This window comes from Calonectris borealis, chromosome 3 (assembly GCF_964195595.1).
Source record: "Calonectris borealis chromosome 3, bCalBor7.hap1.2, whole genome shotgun sequence".
NCBI lineage: Eukaryota > Metazoa > Chordata > Aves > Procellariiformes > Procellariidae > Calonectris > Calonectris borealis.
Window position 1 is genome coordinate 76,141,702 of NC_134314.1, and position 20,107 is coordinate 76,161,808.

The 20,107-nt window shown below is 38.6% G+C and overlaps 2 protein-coding genes across 4 annotated transcripts in view; both read right to left on the minus strand.

Annotated features, from left to right (window-relative positions):
- Positions 1–1,087: 1,087 nt before the first annotated feature.
- On the minus strand, positions 1,088–11,099 carry SOD2 (superoxide dismutase 2). 2 transcript variants are annotated; one of them, XM_075146250.1, is made up of 5 exons: positions 10,869–11,099; positions 9,084–9,286; positions 4,908–5,024; positions 2,972–3,151; positions 1,088–1,613 (listed from the first exon to the last, which is right to left on the minus strand). In XM_075146250.1, the coding sequence occupies exons 1-5, from the start codon at positions 11,000–11,002 to the stop codon at positions 1,468–1,470; spliced, it is 780 nt and encodes a 259-aa protein (XP_075002351.1). In that variant the 5' UTR covers positions 11,003–11,099; the 3' UTR covers positions 1,088–1,467. The 2 variants fall into 2 exon arrangements, with proteins under 2 accessions (XP_075002351.1, XP_075002352.1); XM_075146251.1 differs by lacking the exon at positions 10,869–11,099 and adding an exon at positions 10,446–10,617.
- A 2,685-nt stretch (positions 11,100–13,784) lies between these two features.
- WTAP (WT1 associated protein) overlaps positions 13,785–20,107 on the minus strand; it is a 29,548-nt gene continuing 23,225 nt past the window's right edge. Inside the window, exons 7-8 of one of the 2 annotated variants that reach the window (XM_075146249.1) lie at positions 16,959–17,113; positions 13,785–15,008 (exon numbers count right to left, since the gene is read on the minus strand). In XM_075146249.1, coding sequence (XP_075002350.1) covers positions 14,425–15,008; positions 16,959–17,113 — 739 coding nt within the window. In that variant the 3' untranslated portion in view covers positions 13,785–14,424. Of the gene's footprint in view, positions 15,009–16,958; positions 17,114–20,107 lie in introns of those variants that run through there. The other variant, XR_012673046.1, reaches the window with a different exon arrangement.

Genomic DNA, 20,107 nt, shown 5'->3' on the forward strand with positions numbered 1-20,107 from the left:
AATAGACTTACTTTTCTTCATCACTGCTCTCACGCCCTCGGAGGCAAACCAAGGATGTGAGGGATGATGATGTAAGTTTTTAAACAAGATTATGAAGCAATCCAGACTTAAGCAGAAGCTCAAGCTGCAAACCTGAGATGAGAACTAGGCCTAGAGAAAAGATATTCCACAGTAGGAAAAAAACCCCACACCACTTTAAATGTGAAATAAGCCATGTTTGCATAACTCACTTTCATTTGCAACAGAGGTATCTCACCACTCGCAGCTTTGGTTAGTGACTAAAGACTGTTCCTATGGTGGTGGTAGTTTCCCTCCCTGCATCTGCTAATGAAAGACATCTTTCTTTACAAACACTTCTCCCCTTAATCTTACTTGATACTTCAAAATAGCAGCCTAGCAGTATGGTAATGTAAGCCTATTCCTTGTTTCCCTGAGAATCCATCCTGAACTTAAAGGAGCATACTAAGAAAGCGCAAAGAAAACTTAGGCGCAAGGTACTATGTATGTCCAGGAGCATCCACTCTGAAATACTTGCAACAGAATTAGCAAAAAAAAGTAAAACACACCAACAATTTCTTGTATTTTTCAAGACCTTTTGGGCATGCTCCTTTATACCCAATGGTACTTCATACCCGCCTGAAGCATTAAGTTTAACTTGTTATGATTGCTTCAGGAACTCATCTACACAGAGACAATTTATACTTGATATATGCACATCATCAGGCTCTTAAGTTAAAGGATGTTTTAGGATATACTTGAACAGCTAGTATGGAATGAGTATCACATGCTGTCATTCAGTTCCTATGAACAATTTAGCCTGACCCAGTACTGTAATCTCTTGCCCAGGGTAACAGTGCATCAGTGCCATACATGAAGATCTCACTTAAGAGATCCAGGAAAAGGTAGGAATGACCAAAAACAGTCAAGTCAGGCAGGCACCTATTTCCCTTTCACCTATCTTTTTAATCTGCAAGAAAGCTCCATACCCTCTAATACAACAAATTACAAAAGACGTTTCTCTTCTCCAACCATTTTCAAACCAAGTAACCAGACCAGCTCTTACTAAAAAGGAGTCTCTTATAGACAGTTATAGAAGATTCTTCTTTGAGTTTTATTTGTTTATAGCAACATGAAGTACATGTTCCCACTTAGGTATTTTAGTACAACAAGGAAATCCATTACCTCAACAAGCTTCAGCAAGGTGATCTATGTTTCTATATGCAATGGAAAAGATTATTTAAAGTGTCTCCCTTTGTTGCACAACAGTTCAAAGCTTCAAAAATCTAAGTAAATAGCTCTCACAGAATTAAACAAGCAGACACTTTGCTTGACTATGAAATGCTTTTGTTGGATGAGCTAAGTGTTTTCTGCAGTAGAGCAATTCATTTGTAAGCCACAGGCACTACTACAAGAGTGCTATCAGAGCAGAAGTGGTAACATTTTAGTAGTCTGTGCAGGAATTCCACTCTACTTTTTGCAGGTAGCATATCTTGAAGATACATTCTCCCAGTTGATCACGTTCCAGATGGCTTTCAAATAATCAGGTCGAACATTTTTATACTGAAGATAATAAGCATGTTCCCATACATCGATTCCTAGCAAAGGAATGAGACCTGGAAAAAAAAGAGGAGGATAAATTTTGTAAATCTGTGAAAACACTCTTTACATGTAAAGTCTTATATTGCATCTCAAAGTTGCATCCAATTTCTGAGTCTTTATCTGCAGAAAGATAAAGAGCTCTCCAGCACATAGGTGCTTATTGCAACACTTTACAGAATTATTTGCTCTCCACACATGCACGTATTGCATAAACCAAAAAGGCTGATGAAGATAAACACCTATGAATACTCTAGAACTGCCTTGAAGACATAACTGAAACGAGATAAAGTAATTTTTGAAAGGTTTACATCTTTTGCACAGTTATGCATTTTCATGAAAAGTTACACCATGAAGGAGTGTCTTGCCATGTCAATTTGCTTCCAATATTTTAATCACAAGTTATTAATTGTCTAATTACTTTCCTTGCTTTTGTGCTAAAATATCCTTCTCACTGAATTTTTAATGGAGAGTTTTCATGGGGGGGAGGGGTGAAATTTACCCATGTTATGCTGTATGTCCCTATAATAAAATTATTCTTTTTTTTGTCCTACTGATAAGCAATACATGGATTGCTGGCAATACATGAAATTCCTTGCCATTCTCTATGAATTCTACAGGACATGTTTTAAAGATACCTGCAATAGGATTTGGACAAACTGCCCCTGAGGGCAGGATTCTCATTGGCCATGAGCTCCTCCCTCTGTCAAGGGTTTCCAGCCTGCCATCATCACTGCCATGTCACTCTAAGCAAGTAAAAATATCTTCAAAAGTGATCTTAGCCAGTATTACACTGCTTACCTAGCTGTAAGATTTATCCCCATCCAAGGCTTATTTAATTGACACTCATTACACTTTACCAATATTAAGGAAGCAGATTATAAGCCATCCATTTTAAACCCAGCCTACATAGTAACTAAAGTTACTATGCACACCTGCCCCTCTCCTGTTGTCTGGCTACACTGCCAGTTCTGTGAATAGCCCCTCTGCCAGAGAAAACAATCTAAAGGCAAGAGGCTTAATCTTCCTTGATACAGGCAAGCTACTCCAGTTACTCAAAAATAATCCAAAGGAGCCTATGCTAAAAGTATTGTCTAAGAGAGAGCACTTTCACAATATGCCCCATCTATTTCCCCTTTGACTAGACAGACTTTAAACCCTACTGCTCTTCACAGTTTTTAAGTCCTGCTTTACAAATGCTGTTTTAAAAATTGCAACTGTTTCTCACTTCTGCTAGTAGTGATATTCAGTTTTCCAGCCCTATTTATCCAGCAATTTCTTCTCAGCATTTGTCGACAAACCCCTTTTCAGATCTCATACACTTGCCTATGAGATCTACAAAGAGAGAAGTAGAAGGGAAGGAGAGAAACCTGACCTGTTGTTCCTTGCAAAGGGTCTTGATTTGCACAAGCTGCTATTTGTAGGCGCCCCTGCTCTTTGTTATAGCCAAGCCACCCCCAGCCTGATCCTTGAACACCAACTGATACGGCTGTCAGCTTGTCCTTGAAGTTTGCGAAGGAACCAAAGTCACGCTTGATGGCTTCCATCAATTCTCCTTTAAAAAAAGCACAGAAAGATCACAGAATGTCAGGTACTTAACATCTTTCAATCTCCAGATATCACCTGGAAATAGAAGGAAAGAGGAGCAGAAGCATTTGGGCTCTGTGGGACGGAAGTGTCTAGACAGAGTACTTGCATCATGAATTAACAATTCTGTCCCAACCTGCTTCAGAGGGCAAGCAGACTGGAAAGAAATTAGTGCAGTTGTCAAACATGCTGTCCTCAAATACACAGTCAGGGTGCTATCAACAGGACACTCAGGTGTTTACATTCTTGTCTAAAAGGAAAGGAGGACTAGGAAAGAAGGTAAAGAGCTAGTTTGCACATCTAAAAGGCAACACTAAGTGGCTGTGATTTCTTTGTCTTAAAACAAAGAAGTATTTGGACATCTTTAGTATCAATATAATGAACCTACACATAGTAAGAGGTATTTAACCATTTCCCTCAGATTTTAGATTTACATCTGCTTCTACAGTTAACTAGTCTATTTGATATAGATCAGTAGGCTCTGTGATTAGATCTCTTCTTTATTATACAGTTAAGCTAACCTATGCTGGGGCAAAGGGAACAGAAACTAAAATCGTTTAGTGTAACAATGCACTGTCAAACTACTTCCTTTCCCCTAAACGCTAGCACACTTGTGGTTTTCAGATATTTAAGTGTTTGCTCAAAACCTGAAGGTATCTACGCTCCTCTCTAATTAGCATGTGTAAGAATACTTCATACAGTGCAACGCTGGAGAATTCTTCATTCTTCATTCCTTCCACCTTCAGACAGATGGTCTTGAAAATCTCTTGGTGATAGCTGCAAGTGCATCTTACGACAGGCTTTAGCAGGCTTCCTACCAAAGCCTTGGACCATTCAGTTGAAACGAAAAATAGCATTTTAGGCTTATTGACTTTCACAGAAACTTCACAGAAATTGGGAGACAAAAATCAAGGCTTTAGAGCATCTTTTCTGAGATTGTCATCTAAACCAAAGCTCTATCAGAAACGGACCGATACCAGAACTGCTTGTTGAAATTTCAGCTTCGAAGCTTCAAAACTTTATGCTCTAGTCTTAACTAGATCATCTTCACAGCATCTTTGTACTTCCATGGTAGAGTCAAAAGTCACAAGCAGATGTCACCTATGAACACTGAACCGGAGTACAAAGCACCTGAAGCCCACCAATTTAGACAGGCATATGAACCTCATTCAAAAACCCTCAAGTTTATCACAACAGCTTTTGTGAGATCTGTATTATAGGGCCTTTACTTTTAATTGCAGGTCACTTGTAGATGATCACTACTCTATCCTCCCAAAGGGGATTTCCTCCTTTAGGCTTTAACTGCTAAACTATCCCTATTTCAAATTGGAGCATAAATCCAGTCACTAGGTTGGGTGGTCTGCAGCACATTTCTTCCTTTTCTGTGAATCGAGTACATATATGGGAACTTAATTAGCATAGCTTTGGAAAACTGTTTTCTCATATGGAGATGAAAAGGGCAATATGCAGCAATAGCCAATTATTTTGCAGTGTACAGAACTGGCTTTAGAAATCAAAAATACTTAGCACAGGGCTAGCTTTTTATATTCTTGGCTTGCATCTGAAAACGGCTGAATTCCTCAGAACTGTTGTAACTGTCATATAGACAGGCAAATTAACTCTGAAAAATAAAGATCCTTTAGACTCCTTCAAAGAGAGAAAAGTTCATCAGTTGTATTCGTCAATTAAAATTGATGCAATAAACCATCATAACAAACACTAACCTTTAGGCTCTCCTCCTCCTTTAGGAGAAAGGTTTGTCCAGAAGATGGTGTGATTGATATGACCCCCGCCATTGAACTTCAGTGCAGGCTGAAGTGACACTTGAGCAGTAACATCACCTAAGGACGCAGAAGATAAAAATATATAGATAAATAAAAACATCATCATCACTACAGTGGTCACTAAGTTGCCACTAAACCTCCATCGATCTCCAAAATCTTTCAAGTGTTACTAACCTATAACATGTCTATGGAAAAGGTAAGGTTTGTGACTGTTACCCATGTTTCTGACATAAACTACATTAAAGTTTTCTTTGACCTTTCCTTATCCTGTAATGATATGTGATCTACCAATATTGCACCTATCAGGCAACCCATATTACACATATAAGATCTACCGCCATTCTACAGCAGAATAAAGAAACTAGTAGAGCCAAAACATTTTAAGGACCCAGCACTTATAAATTGCTCAGTATTACCACTACAAGACAAGAACATTGTTCACCCATTAGCTCACTGATTTGCAAATCAAGAATTTTTAAACGTCTTAAATGATTTACAGGGTAAACAGTTTGTGCTTCAGAGAAAGCTGATGAGTACAGTGAGCATGTACACGAACAAAATGTTTTTCTCCCTCCTATTTTTTGTTTCGTTTTGGTTTTTTTTGGAATGAGGTACTTGCAGGAAGAGAGTGTGACCCAGATCATTTTACTCCGCATTACTGCATCTGAAATCAAGATCAGACAGCCCTGTACTTCCTCCCTCTCCACAAAATGTCATATTCCTTAAAGAATCCACTGGTGCCTTGTGCCTCTAAATGGTGTTGCACCACTTCAACACAAATGTTTTAAATGCTGTTATGGCTTTTAAAATAATTGAAACATTTCAAAGGTTTTTGAAGCTTCTTCCACCACTCCAATACATTCTCTAATAAGAAATCAGTGGTGGCAGCTGTTTCCTCCACTCACTTTCAGGAACGAGTGGTAGAAGTCTTCCTATAGCAATAAATGAGTCATCTTAACACAGACGTGAAGGCAAGCCACAAAGCAGCAGCACACCTATTACTAAGGTTTTAATACAGGATTCCAGGTTCTCAGCATCTCCTCCTACCATTCAGAAATTAGAACAGCCCTGGTAAGCTTCATACAAATAAAGTATCTGGATGAAGCTCTTCCAATATAACTCACAAGTCCCCCAAAAATACAGAATTCAATGCTTTGCTAAAATAAATTACAGTAGCACTCAATCACACACCCGTGGCTTTTTGTTTTTGCTGGAAATAACCAGTTATAGTAAAGAGTTTCCTTAAGATGTAGAAACGAAACAGTTTTCTATAAACTTTTCTTAAGAATAATTTTGTCCCCACACCAATTCACTTTCACATGCAATACGGTTTGTTTTTTTTTTTCCCATTCAGAAAAATATCTGTGAGTTAAAAAACAGTCTATGACTAATGTGTGGTTAGGACCTCCAGTCCTAATAATACACAGAGCAACAAAACCAGAGGGGTACAAAGCATCCAATGCAGTTAGTACAAATCCTGCTGAATTCAGGTATCAAGTTAAGGGTGAGACAGCTCTTGCATCCAGTCAAACGGCATCTTTGGGACATTTTCCTTGAATTTCGCATGCCTTAATGACACTTTTAAGTTCATCCAGAGCATACAACATATCACAAGCCAGAAATCCAAAAATAACCCAGGATGTCTTTAATGTCTTTATCACTGTTTATTCCACCATTCCTAAGAGGAACCTATTCCCCAGGACCACTAAGAACCAGAGATGGCGTTTGACCATTGTCCTTAAAACACAGTATTTGTGGTGCTGTCAGATCAGTCCTGCTGAACTTTGCACTGGAAAAGACAATGGAAAAAAAGTAACTTGCCCTTAAGTTACAGCAAAAGTATCTTGGAATTTATTTGTATACAGAGTCCCTAGCCTTTGCTCCAGCTTACCACACTCCTCAACACAGCCATAGAGGACAATTCAGTAAACCAAGACAGGCAGGTTAGAGGTGCTCCAGAGACTAGTCCTCAGTTTCTCAGTCTACCGAGAGTCATTTGTTTCCTTGTAAGAGCAGTAAGTAAAGCACCACAGGTGATGCGACTGTCAGAAAAGAGCAGGGAAAATTCTGGTGGGCACAAGTTTTCACTTAAAGTAAGTTTCAAGTTTATATCCTTTGATTAGCCAATCCTGCACATTTTGATGAATCAGTAATCAGAACCAGCTTATGCTGAAATAAATAACAAAGTCCTGTGCTGCATCCTATCACAGAAGCGCATACTCATTTTCAAATGAGCTGACAACACAAGCCAATGGGACTCAACTCACAAAGCAGATATAGATAGGTGAAGAAGATGTTAAAGATGATCTGAAGAGAATACTTTACTTTCTATTGCTGAACAAAAGCCACTGACAAGGTTCTGTTATCCAGAAGAGATATGAGATAGTGACCAGACATGCTGTGTAACCCAACACTGAAATGCAGCACAGAAAGATTTTTGATCATTCTCAGATCCTAAGTATGGAAAAAGAATGAGGTGACAGTTCAGACTTTGCCCTTTCCTAAATCCTGGTCTTAGAAGCCTTCCTAATGAGGGTCAAAATATTACACAGAGTATACTGGGATACCAATTAGGGGGGAGAAAAAAGCCAAACCAAAACACACACAAATATCGCAAGCAAGTATTTGTCTGCTTTGATGTGCATGACCACCACCAGTACATTATCCATTTGCAAAATAATGCCTGCAAAATCCTTAACCTCTACCTCTAGATACACCATTTCCAACAGCAAACGATGAAAGCCTATCAAAGGATAGTATTTTTAAAAAATCTGTATCTCAAAGGATCCACAACACTGCAGATGTTTCTGCTAACCACAAATTTTGCCTCCACTAGTGGCTGAAGTCTTGGTCATTAAACATCATAAGTAACATCAGCAGCAGATCCACTGATTTCTTCTATAGTTAGGTTCCCTCCCCAATTTTGTTTGCACTAATCAAATCTCCAGAACACAACTTTCCTGGATCCACCACTGGCAGGACAAAGCAACAGCCAATCTTGACTGTCTGACTCTTAATTGAACCTCATTAGTTCATTTAGACTGCACAAATTATTTTTATGCTTACTTAGGCACTTGAAAATCTCTAAACTTACATAGGTAATCAACTTTCTCTATTCAAGCACACTAGCATTTATCAAGGGCTGCAGGGCTCAAGTTTACTCAGATACTGACAATTCTCACTTTCATCCAAGCCCAAGCAGTTAAGTTGCACTGTGAACCCACCTGGCAACCAGACAGAAGTGAGCCTATAAAGTAATCACTTCTCAGAGGTAAACTGATACTCTTTAGAAATATCATCACAATAGAAAAAAACTTAGAAAATATTCCACCTTCTTAAAAAGATATACACGTTATTTCACACATTTTCACCAGTCCAACTGAAAGAAGATTTGAAAAAAGTATTTCATGTGTTTCAGTGTTGCCCAGCTAGAACAACTGTAAAGTTTTCATAGAAGTCAGCATATCTCAAGATTCAATTTGAGATCTTAACAAAAAATTCCATGATGGCTTGCTGTATATTTTAGTGTCTCACACTGGCATGCAAGCTACGTGACTCCTTAATCGGATCCACTGGCAAATTCAGATCTCTTCACCGGCTGTCGTATACATTAACTGCCCGTTTGTCTTATGTCCATTTGTAGGCGACTAAGATTATCTCACAACAGTCAGCAGAGCATCTCATGTGAAAACAATCAAGGTGCACAAATTTTACTTCACATAAGTTTATTACTACCCTTTCATTACAAAGTATTTGTTTAGTAAAATCACTGCAATTTCCTATTGACTCAGTTTTTGGTTCAAGTTACTAATGTAAATACGGACTAAATCCACAACAATCAATGAATTTTCTTTTAGTTTTACAGTACTACAGAGAACAAAATTCATGCTTTTTAGTTACACATAGTTTCTAATTATCAGCACCACTGAAGCTTACAATGAAAGCTTGTTCCTAATACCGTATCATTTTATTAAAAAAAACCCAACTTGAATTAGATAATCCAAAACTTTTAAAAGAAACTATTTCCCCTGGAAAGAAGGGCTATACATTTTTTTTCTCCTGTATCATCTATCTCAACTAGCTTCCATCTCATCTGTTGACTGTGGATATACAAACCCTTTGCCAGTGCCTCTTTGTATTTCTCCTCTGTGACATTCAGGTTGTTCACGTAGGTGGCATGATGTTTGCTGTGGTGCAGCTGCATGATCTCTGCATTAATATGAGGTTCCAGAGCACCATAGTCATACGGCAAGTCAGGAAGAGTGTGCTTTTGCCTAGAGACCAAGCATCCCAATGGTGCTATCAACTTGGCACCGCTTCTAGAAGAGAAAAAACAGAAGTAATTAGTCTTATTCAGTACTTAGGCTTTACTGCTGAAACCATGACTGTTATGATCAGCTGCTATAAATACACAGGGTGATATCTTAGATAAAGAAGTCAAATGTCCATTTTTCCAGAGCTCAAAGCAAACACACTCTGTAGCTTAACTGCAGAGATGAATCCACATGAAGGTCACAGATCTAGGGCCATGCAATGTAAAGCTGCCATTTCTCAAATCCAGGCCCCCAAGCCACTGCAAAGAGTCACATGCCCTCCCAAGCATGTAGGCAAGGCAAAGGTGGGGAGTGGAAGGGAAAGCCAGCAGTAACACACTGACATTCAAAGCTTCACCTAATCTTCATTGATTAAAAATGGAAGCCAAGATGTTCCTGATAAGTTTCCCTACCTCACTACGCAAAAAGTCCCTGCATTGAAAAATAAAAAGGTTGAAAAACCTGGGCTCCCAGGACTGAACCTCTTTAGCGTTAATGTTCCTGTGCCAACACACATGCTTCCCTGTTCCTATGGCTGCTACTGGAAAAACCACACGCTGCGTGAGGATAGGGCAGCCGCATTGTCCAGCACAGAAAACCACGCAGGCTCTGGTTACCCTTCCCCGTTTTAACACCTTACACTTGTCATGAGACACGACAACGACCATGATAAAGGGAGAACCACTGGGCTGCGACGAAGGCTAAGTCCTGAGGCCCTTTTATGTTTCGCTGGTGACCTTGGCATAAAGCAGGGACAAACCAACAGCAAAAACCCTCGGGGCCCTGAAGAGAGGCCAAACGCGGCGACCCTGCCTAGCAAAGACGAGAGGATCTGGCAGTACCATGTCAAGCAACGAGAGCCCCTACGCGGAGGGCGAGGGCAGAACCTGGGAGGGCGAAAGGACAACCGCCAGCAGTCCCCCGGCCGCGCCGCTGCCCAGGCCGGCACCGAGCCCTGCGGAGCTGTCGGCAGCAGCGCGACCTCCCTCCTCCCGAAATGGCGGGGAGCCACTGAGGGGCAAGGAGGGGGCGACCCCACCGCCTTCCTCCTCCACTCCCACCCATCGCTCGGCCGCGGAGGACGAGGGCGGCCCGGCCGCCGCCTCACGCTGCGGGGCTCTGGCCGCCATTACGCTCCCCCACCCCACCGCGGCGCGGCTCTCACCTGCCCGCCGATGCGAGGCGGCACAACATGGCGGCTATCTCGCGGCCGGGCGCGCTACACCGACGGCGCAACCGCGTATCCGATCGCCCTCGGCGCCGCCCGCCGCGCCGGGCGGCGCCGAGGGCGGGCGAAGCTGAGGGGGCTGAGCTTCGCTCCCATGGAAGGTCGGTTGGCGTCGGGCCTTGCCCGCCTCAGCAGCTGAGGACGCGGACTAGCCTGAGAGGAGCCTCTACCAAGCAGAAAATTGCCTGCCAGGAGCCTCTGCCTGTTGAACGGCTGTTGGGCACCAGAGAGGATACAGCAGTACAAGACAGCTGTAGTAAGCTCTGAAAACCTGCCTGGCAAAGAAATGTTTCTGTCAGTTTACTGACCGGAGCAGCAGCACTTACAAATACCTTTTCAGCTATTTTGTCTACAACTTACTTTTTTTGGTTCATTTCTGTTCTTTTCCTCATTTTTGTGCGCATCTTGTTTCCCAACATCTGTTTTCCTCCTGGTAGCAATTCAACGGCCTTTAATGCTGATGAAAATCCTTCATTCCGGTACCTTAACCCCATCAGCTAAAATAATCGGTGTAGTTAGTGCAAATGAGTTCAAAGACACATTAAAAATTGGTTCTCCAGAAAAGGTCAGTGAGGGGAACTCTTCCCTCAGTGTTAGGAGGCACTCTGCAGACAAGACAAACATTAGGTAAAATTTTAATTGTATGGAAATAATCTCTGCTACCACAAAACCCTCAACCTTTCGGTTTTTGTCTTTTTAAATAAACACATATATTCTAAGATCTTACAGAACCCACATTTATCAGACTATAAAAACACGTTACAAAAATTCAGTAGGGGTTAGGTCTGAAAAACCTTCTTGAAAATAAACTACTTTATCTTGAAAATAAATTACCTTATCTTCGAAATTGCCAGGAAATCCACCTAGAGACCCCTATACAGGGAATCTCAGCCCACCGTGAGGCACAGTACAGTAGTGTGTGTCCATCCCCCCGCTCTTGAAGGACCCTAGAAAACCATGTTAATTTATTTTCAACTATCAGCCAGCGGTACTTTCCAGAAATCAGCAGTGAAAATAACTGCTTTATCAATAGATACGATAAAAGATGCATTGTCCCAAAATCAACAGGAGGTTTGGAAACAAGATTTTCCCTGAATGCTGAAAATCTATACATAAAGATTTAGGCAGTACCTAATTTTAAAGAGGAATATGTTGTATTTATTGGTGATCAATAAAATGTCATCATTTGTTAAAATGAACCAACTACATTCAGGATTGTTAAATGTCGTAATATAGGCATTGACAGCCAGGCAAGAACATGAATATTACTTGTTTTAGCATTTCTCTATGTATTACTATACTGCAATTCACTAATGCTTTGCAGTAAGTGTTCCAAGAAAGCAAGTCAACTATATGATGCATTTTGTTACTAACTGGTGCAGTTGTTGAGTTGCTTTCATTTTGAAAAAAGTCAAATAAAACACCCCAGCCTGCTTATTTAGAAGATACCCTCCAAGCAGAGAAAGACCTTGCCTTACAATTGTTCCTTCAACTAGTTAAGCTAACTTCTAGTCTGAGCATAGTTTGTATTTCTGATTTTAGCTCTTCAGCTAAGCTTTAATTTACTATTTAAAAATTAAGTACCACACACACTTGAGAAAATTAAAATCATCTTTATATGAGGTTTTAAGACATGAATGTCCTATACTAACAGATTTAAGTAGCAAGCTATCTCCACCTGAAATCTATGCTTTTTGTTAACCTTAGCACAATTAATAGCAATTACTGTAACTCTAAAGATATTTTACATCCTTCCGATTCCTTATATTAGGTGAAAAGATGTCTACCATTTTCTTGGCATGAGTTGCTTTCAGACTGAGATTTGAACCATGATCAGAGATTTCCCCACAAGGCTTTTTACCATCTATATTATCAGATAAAGCCATTGTTAAATCTATTATCAGCATTTTAAGCTTCTTACAAGTATTATATTCTACCATGTACAGGATCTGTACAGGGATAAACATATACACACGCTATGGATAATCAAGCAATATGACACTAAAACCAAATATAGTATCACCAGCAACTACAAATCTAGATCACCATCAGGGATTTTTGTTAACTAGAAATTACTTTGGTGCCAGATGCTGGTACTTCTTTGTATAGATACTTGTCACTTCCCTTTCATGCATTCAACTAATAATTACTATTCTTCAGGCAATGAGGGCTAAGGTAACAAAGAACAACCAGGTATCACTAATGGAATTTACGCTTCCAGTGACAACTACTAAGTGGCTTTAATACATTGAAGTGAACCCTATGATATTAAAATAGCAGTGGTACATGGACTAGCATGTCTCACATAGATGACACTAGCTAGTAGTATTGCAATTACATCCATTTGTCTCGGACAATACTACTGCAGATGCTAATGCTCATGTAATAGGCCACTTAAACATGGTACCACAGAAACCCTTCTATAGTCTAGGAATTTATTATAACTGTGTAAGTTTGAAACAAATTCAAGTATGTCCTAGAACTTTGGAGAAATACTGCCTTCAAACAAGAGTCTCGCTATTTCCAGTGAATTGCAAAGCTATAAGCTGTTTACTATTGTTTTAGTGGCTACATGAGATAATTTTATTAGTTATCTGGTAATTACAAGATTCACAGGTAGAAAAATGTTGAAACTGGACTTAAGTGTACCCAAAAGTATACTGCTAAGTACTTCTATTTTCCCTTTGAACAGTGCTTAAAAGCCAGTGCTTTTCCACCTCCTTGCTTATGTGCTACCATCACTAAACTAGTAGATAGAAAATAATCACAAGAAATTCAGGTTCTGAGAAATTCATAACTCCTTGCTACTGAACAATAGAAGTATGCTCAATTAAAGGTAATTTTTCATTCTCTGCACCTGTTAGGAAGTCAGTAGGCATTTAAAAACAACAGGAGTTACACCTGGTTTCAGAGGCTGAATTACTAACTCAAAGTTTTTTGATTTGTGTATGTACCTGTTGGATACTTCTAGCTCTTTTTTTTTTTTTTAATCTTTATAAAAGCCAGGTTCCAACTATAAGGTTTACTTTTATTAACTTTTTCCTTTTTTCTTTTTTTTTTTTCCTCCTTATCTGCCAGTAAGGACAAAATCTGTAGAATAAGTGCTATCAGGTTGGCCTGAAATTAGTATGATAGTGCACACCTGTAACTTCAGGTATTTGGCATAAGCTGTATCAGACAGGATCGACACAGGAACAAATTCAATAAAAAAAGCAAGTACTGTAAATACACTGCATACAAATAAGCTATGTAAGCCAATGCAGAACAATGAGGAAATTACATTATTAAAAGTTTTTATTTAGGTTTGGTCAGTACAGGTAAGATAATATTGGAGTCACAGAGCAATATGCATAAACAGGATACAACAGTTCTTAAAAACTGAGTAACTATGCACACAATTCATAAACATTCGGTCACCTAAGGAGAAAATGCACAGATGTATGGTGGGAAAAACTGTAATTAACACTGAAACTACTACAGGACTCCTTCAGTAAGTCCCTCTTTTAGTGATAAAACTACTGTACTGGGCAAACTTGGCAGTCATAAACCCACAGCTATTATGACAAATCTTGAAGGTGGTGTAAGTATAACAGTATGAGTAAGAATGCCCTTACACAGCACAGGTTCTAGATATACACAGATTTGTACAGACATCATTTATGTTATACTTTATGGAAATAATTTCCATTTCAACTTCACATTAACTCATATAAAAATAACTTGAGCTACACAAACGTCCTTTTAGCAACATTCAACGTAATTAACTGTTAAAATTTCCAAAGTGGCAGAGGTATTGAAGCAAAAAGAAACCCACAAAAAGGCAAAATTGTGACAAGTATGCACTAATTTAAACGGCTTCTGGACAGCATCCTCTCCCAATTTAAATGACACTGTATAAAAATGTTGCAGAAAAACGTTACAAAACTGAACCCTGCACATTTACACTGGAGTCCAAACCATTCTGGACATGACGAGAACCCACAGTTCTGTTACCTTTCATGCTCACTGTTTTCTCCTCTTGAGGATCATGATTGGAGTCTGTGTCATTTGAGTGGTGAGTGAGAGAGTTTTCACTGCCAGTGGGAGAGTCTACACTTTCATACCCAGTACTGAGCTGGTTTATGTAGCTACCACCTCCTCTACCAGTTCTATCTTCAGAGTGGTTGGACAGCTTATTACCATTCCCTGGAGAAGCCGGGAAGTCATCTTCCGTGCCGCTACCCTCCCTATAAAATCCAGGCCCAGACGTCCGCTGATGGGAGGAGCTACCATTGCTTGGTCCGTTTGCCAGGCGGCTGCAGTCTTTACCCACAGCCTCTCCCTGGTCTGTGGGCTCAGAAGATGGAGTCCTGCTGGTACCTGGGTTGGAGGCCTGGGACTGCTGCTGCTGGTACTGCGCCAACTGCTGGCGAGTCTCCTTCAACTGCTGCTGAAGAACTAGAATGGTACTCTGCATACCCTCTACCTCCTCATCAAGCTGGATGATGAAGTCATTCAACTCTATATAAAGAAAACACATTTGTTGCAAACACTTAATAGTCCATATATAGCTTGAATCTCAAGACAAAAAAATTAAAACCCTGTAACTCAACATTTTATGCTGTGATTTTTCAACAGACTATTGTTCAGCCATCAGGTATGCACTGGTTTTGATATTCTGCCTCTGAAGGAGGAAATGCTTAACTATTATCTACATACTTGTTATACTGCTACTCAGAATATATGAGAAATATAGGAGAAGAAATTAGTTTCTGGGCAAGAAATGAGGATATCTGGAAAACAGCTCAATTCCAACAATTGATATTTTGCAAGTAGATCCTCATGTATCTACTTTTACTCAAGTATAAAACCTCAGCAGAAATACTGTAAAAGTGCCCATGAACCACATCTGTATATAATACATCTGTATAATTACAAAAGCCTACTCAGTGACAAAACAAAGATTTTAGGCACATTTCAAGGAAATTTCAGCTCTTACTGCTCTTAATCCTTGAAATCCTGCATAACGGGACACTAAAAGAAAGACTTTCTTACCAAAAAAACCTGCTAACTAATTCCACAGGGTGTTTTATTACTTATGTACCAAGAAAAAGGATTTTACAATTAAATTGCATTTTGGAGCAAAACAAATTTGACCTGAAAACAGTGAAAGAAATACTGAATCCCTTAGTCTTCAATTCAACTGCATCATTGATATGATGGAGCAAATAAAATGCAGACTGCTTATTATTGTAAAAATTCATAAAATTAAAGTGTTCTTGCTGCTATGGAAAAAAAATCATTAGGAAAACTGATATTGCAGGATTATTATAGTCTTTGTTCATATGGAGAAAGAAGCAATAGGGGCTAAGAAAACACCTCAGTTCTGGAGCTTACTTTACTATACTGCATTCAAGAGCAGAAATCTTTAAAGAATGTCCATGCTTGCTTCAATTATGAACTTGATAAATTCAGATGAAGTGCATTATCGAAATAGTATTTAAGAAGCAACAGGGTAACTATTCCAACAACATGTAATTACAGAAAGAATAATTTACCTTAAGAATTCTAGTTATTGTATATTATTTTATACTGCTACTTTCTCAAAAATATGATCCTATGGCCAGGAGGGGAATCCTTAAAAATACAGGATATGTCAGACTTGGATAATGCCAAATCAAGTCTGTGCTATCTTATGGACTTCAGTTATAAAACAAAACATATCGAGCTTTATGTGTCTAAATAGCTCATGTCCCAAGACTTACTGTAATAATCGGATAATCTACTCTGTAACATTCTGCCAAAAAAACACTGATTCTATGCAGAACTCTCAACTGAAGATTTTTTGAATTTGCATTTTCCCCTCCATTTAAATTATGCAAGAGGTCAGAGTTTATAGGTAATTTCAATTTAGGTTTACAATGCTGTAAAATTTGGACTGTGAATGCAATAATGAGGTATTTTTGTTCATCTGAGTTACCTAAACAAAAAAAAATATCTATTTTTATACTTAGGCATTGTTAAAAAGTTGTTGATTTCTTAAAATCAATTTCAAAATGAGTCAGAGTTAACAAGCATTCTGTTCTCAGTGCATGCTTAGCTTCATGCAACGTTAACAGCTTTCATCTTACCAATTCACCAACAATGTGTGCAGTCTAAACATTCCCTATTAAATAGCAAGACCTACAGTACGAAATCTGGCAATTTCAAATTCAAACACTGCATTACTGGAGCTGCAAATCCCATCAGTCCCCCAAAGTTAAGTGTGGTGTTTTGTTTTTTTGTTTGGTTTTTTTTTTTTTTTTTTAAAAAAAAAAAAAAAAGACTACCAGTGAAGACTTACAATTGTCATATTTTACTCAATATTGCCTTTTCATTCTGGCAAAGATGGTTTTACAGTACGTGTATCATCAGGCAATGAAACTAGCAGAAGTGCAAGGCATCTTCCATTTTCTTAAAAAAACCCCTTACCATCCTGACTGCTTTTAAGTTCCTCACTATATTTCTTCTGTAAAGCCAACTCTGCCTCAAGCTGTGCAATACGTCCTTGGGACAGCTGCCTTCCAAGCTCTTGATTCTCCTGGATAAGCATTCGACACTTCGCCATTAACTTTTTGCCTGTTTGGCTGCAAAGGAAAGAGCCATCTATCACAAAATGAATATAAAACCTTCAGTAATCTTCCTCAATCACAATTACAGACAAAAAGGAGATGCAATTTCTGCATGTCACAATTCAAGGAACATTATGCCTCAACATAATTGTCATAGCAGAAAGTCTCCCTATAGTTACCACGTGCTGTTCCAACGCCAGTTGATCTTCTGTCGCTGTCCCATAAAGTGGAAGGCAAGTTTTATTACTGCAAATACGAATAAGCATATTGTTCTTTTTTTGATACCAACATCTGGATTATCAGTATGCACAATCTTGCATGTGCTAATTCTCAATGGAGTTAAATATTTGATTAAAGATGTGCCTTGTAATTCAGAAGATCAAGCACCGCATAAAAATTATACGTGTAAACTGAATTATAAACAAAAACCTTCTTCATTTATTGTGCTAGTAAAATTTAATATTTAAATTTGGGTGAAGAGAAGAAAGTTGCTTGGGGTAGAATATTAAATCCCATGTTCATTTTTCATAGTGACATCCATTTTCCTTTAAGAGGCTTAGACATTTTTTTGAATGCTGTCCAGGTACTCGTTTAAAAAATTAGATGTCTGTTTTTCAACTCAGTTTATATATTTGACAGTAATGTACACAGTCTGTTTCATGATTTCTATGGTCAGCTTTTCCTAAGCACATCTTGCATGGTGAGGAGAAAGTAAAATGTAGTTAAAAATTGGTAGGAAATTAAAGGAAGGAGTATATTATTAATCTACTTCCTTTAGAAGGACAGATTTCAGATGATGAGTAATGATCATTAAGATGTCCAGTTTCTGAAAGAAATGGGAAACACGCAGGAAAAACATATTTTGAACTGACAAGATTTTCTTTACTAAATGGGTAACATCACACATCTTTAATCTTCAATATAAAAATTGCATTGTAAAGCATTATAGGAAGTAGTATGCAAATTAATATATAGGCAATACAGCTGACTCCATAAAAGAGAAGAATTAAAGTCCTTTAAGACTCTTGGTCTGCCAAAGTCAGGATAGCAACCACAAACAGTTCTCCTTTTAATAGGCTCAGCAACATTATGAAGCTGTCCTCTTCTCTACAAAAGTGTAAGCTCTGCCAAAGAAAAAAAAAAAAAAAACCCAAAAAAACCAACCCAAACTTGAACAGGTTTATTGTGAACTCAATGGCAGGACTTGCATTACTTTTCAAGACCAAGAAGGTCATTGAATTTTTTGTTTGTTTGCTTTTAAACAAGTGACAAAGATTGAAAGAAATTTTGAGGATTGAAAAAGTAGAACAAGAAATTTCTGCTACAATTCACAGCCACGGTTCTCTCCTGCAACCGAAATACCCAACCGAAAGAATTTAAAATAATAATTTCCTTATCAACTACCTTTTAAGCATTCAAGCCTTAGTCAACTTTTAAGTTCTGCCAACTCTGCCCCATTTAACATTTTCCAACTGACTGTCCCAAATCTTTCAGATGGGCTGCTCCAGAAGGAATCTGGCTGTGTAAAGTCCTGGAAGCCTGAAACTCTGCTAAAGGCAGCAACCCGTTTTCTTTCTTGATGTGATGTCCAATGCCAGGTCCTTGAAGTTTAAATTGTGCTGACCTAATACAGTCCCAGGCGCACACTTAAGATGCAAGTTTCCTTAGAGATGTTCATTCTGTGTAAAGCAGGACCACTTTGGAGATAACCAATGTGACATATCCCAAAAGTTACTAGGCAGACATGCAATGATTTTTAGCCATTTGCAAATTCCTGTTACGGTATTCATGACTACAAGTTGAAGAAGTTCACAGTGCTTAAGTCATTTAATGCTCTTCTCTTCACAAAACAATGTCAACTGTAGAATTAGCAAGTACCAGTTACCTTGGAATTGGGACAATTTTAGAATCCCATTAATTTCTTCATGTTAATTCCTGCCAAAATGCAAAATATTTATTACCTGTATAGAAATTTGCATAGTTACCTATAATGCTATTTCTTCCCAACAAATTTTTCCAGATGTTCTGAACTAGTATGGCACCAAGTAACCTCCCGTGGCAATTTATAAAAAAGACAACACATGCAAGAATATAAAATCCAGTAACTATTAAGATAACTCCTATTAGCTGTAAAACTAAGTTTGGAATTTTTTCACAAATCCTCTTGAACACACATGCAACAGAACCTGTAAGAATATAAGTGGTTAAATTTCGGAAGACTAGTGTTTGTTGTACTAGGCTTACTGCAAATGACATTTCTATTAATTTTTAATCCAAGTGTATACTCTGTGTTTAATGATGGTTGAAATAGCTTAGCATAGCCATTCCTTTGATTACATGCCCTTTTATTTCTCCCTCCAGACATCAGCAACGATTATGCTGTACACCCTTATCTACGGTTAAGGCCCAGAACTAATACCGCTTAGGGCTGCAGTGAACACATTGCCCTAAGAACACCAGTTAGTGATCTGAATCAGAGCATCACCTCTTCCAAAAACTAAGTCAGATGCCGTGAAATAAGAGTAGTTGCATACAAGGATGGACAATTAGAGCAATTAAAAGGGGGGGAATGAAAAAAATCCTATAAATACTTTACATGAGTCATCATTTCTTTACCTTTCCAGAAATAAAAATCAGTAACATCTTAACCCAGTTAACGAAGACAGCCTCAATTATTTACCAGGAAATAACTCTAATTTTCTGTATTTCAGCTGCTGCATATATTAATTATGCACATTCACACCACTGACTTAAAATTGTATGATGCATATTAGGGTACATTGTAGCTACAGAAATAACAAAATTGTCTTTTGATACTTTTGCTTGAAAGAAGGTGGTAAGTTACTTGTCTCTCCTCAGTTGTACCCACGCATTTAGAGCCTGAGAAAACAACCAACCTGTATCTAATGTATTAAATAATTTTCTGAACTCCAAGTTAAACAAGCAACTTGCACGGCATGCCTCTATCCGCACATTATAGTGAGCTTTACAAATGGCTTGGTAACATGT

Coding starts and splice junctions, on each gene's coding strand:
- SOD2 (XM_075146250.1), bottom strand. CDS start 11,002: ATGGGGTTAAGGTACCGGAATGAAGGATTTTCATCAGCATTAAAGGCC. Junction 9,287..10,868: donor ACAGAAATGAACCAAAAAAA/GTAAGTTGTAGA, acceptor TTTCTCTTCTAG/AAGCGGTGCCAAGTTGATAG. Junction 1,614..2,971: donor CCCTTTGCAAGGAACAACAG/GTCAGGTTTCTC, acceptor TTTTTTTTCCAG/GTCTCATTCCTTTGCTAGGA.